This window comes from Colobus angolensis, unplaced genomic scaffold, assembly GCF_000951035.1.
Source record: "Colobus angolensis palliatus isolate OR3802 unplaced genomic scaffold, Cang.pa_1.0 Scaffold144, whole genome shotgun sequence".
In the NCBI taxonomy this organism is placed as follows: Eukaryota; Metazoa; Chordata; class Mammalia; order Primates; family Cercopithecidae; genus Colobus; species Colobus angolensis.
Genome location: NW_012114533.1, coordinates 3,400,963 through 3,402,045, shown reverse-complemented (window position 1 = coordinate 3,402,045; position 1,083 = coordinate 3,400,963). Strand labels below are relative to the sequence as shown.

At 46.4% G+C, this 1,083-nt stretch overlaps 1 protein-coding gene across 1 annotated transcript in view; it reads right to left on the bottom strand.

Annotated features, from left to right (window-relative positions):
• Nucleotides 1-1,083, bottom strand: part of DNMBP (dynamin binding protein) — a 93,166-nt gene that overhangs the window by 17,085 nt on the left and 74,998 nt on the right. Inside the window, exon 12 of the mRNA XM_011935585.1 lies at nucleotides 30-362. Coding sequence (XP_011790975.1) covers nucleotides 30-362 — 333 coding nt within the window. The remainder of the gene's footprint in view (nucleotides 1-29; nucleotides 363-1,083) is intronic.

Genomic DNA, 1,083 nt, shown 5'->3' with positions numbered 1-1,083 from the left:
AAAAAAAAAAAAAAAAAAAAGAAACTCACCGAAAGCAGTGGCTTTAATTGCTCCAGAGCCTGGTGCACGAAGTCACAGTGGGCTTCAGCGTAGCCGTGGACACAGTTGGTGAAGAGGCCCTGGGCGTACTGGTGGAACTTGGGCAGTTCATCCAGCAGCTGCGCATTCAGGGCCTCGTAGTTGTTCCGGGCCGACTGCAGCTCCTCCAGGGTCTTCTTGTCCTTTAGCTTCTCTGCCCGTTCTGTACAGTTATAGAAGTCCAGGAGCTTGTCAAAGCGTTTCTGTACCAGCTTATGGGGCCCTGTAAACATGCTCAGTAACTGATTTAAGGGGGAGATGACAAGCCGCTCTGTCCTCTCCTTCTGTAGGGACGAGAAAGGCACATTGCTCAGATGGACAGCACCCCACATTTGTGATTCTCCAAGTCACTTTTAAGGCTGATTTTGCTGTGTCCTCAACGACCTACTTTGTTTCTAGTACACAAGCTAAACCCATGCAGATCTACAACAGTATTCTACTAATCCATCACTAGCCTCTACTTAAATAGTCCACAAGACTTCTCACTACATACTTCAATTCCCACACCAGAGAGTATGTAAAATATGCTAATCCCACTTGAGCTCCTTGAGATGATAAATGCTAAGCTACACGCTGATGTGTGCATTAGAAACTAGATGTGATAGTTTACCTGGTAACATTTATTATGTGTACATGTCTACATAACTTGAATTTAACTCCAGAGTTAGTTGTTACATACATCTGGGGTGGAGTAACTTTCATACACTCATAAACCTTTAATTATAACTAGGTAATACCTCCCCTCCACTTTTTTTTTTAGACGGAGTCTTGCTCTTTCGCCCAGGCTGGAGTGCAATGGCACAATCTCGGCTCACTGCAGCCTCAGCCTCCCAAGTAGTTGGGATTACAGGCATGAGCCACCGCACCCAGCCCCCATTTTTATCTTTCAAATAATTTTTCTCTTGGCTGGTAATGGCGGCTCTGCCTGTAATCCCAGCACTTTGGGAGGCCGAGGTGGGCAGATCACTTTAGGTCAGAAGCTTGAGACCAGCCTGGCGAAACCCC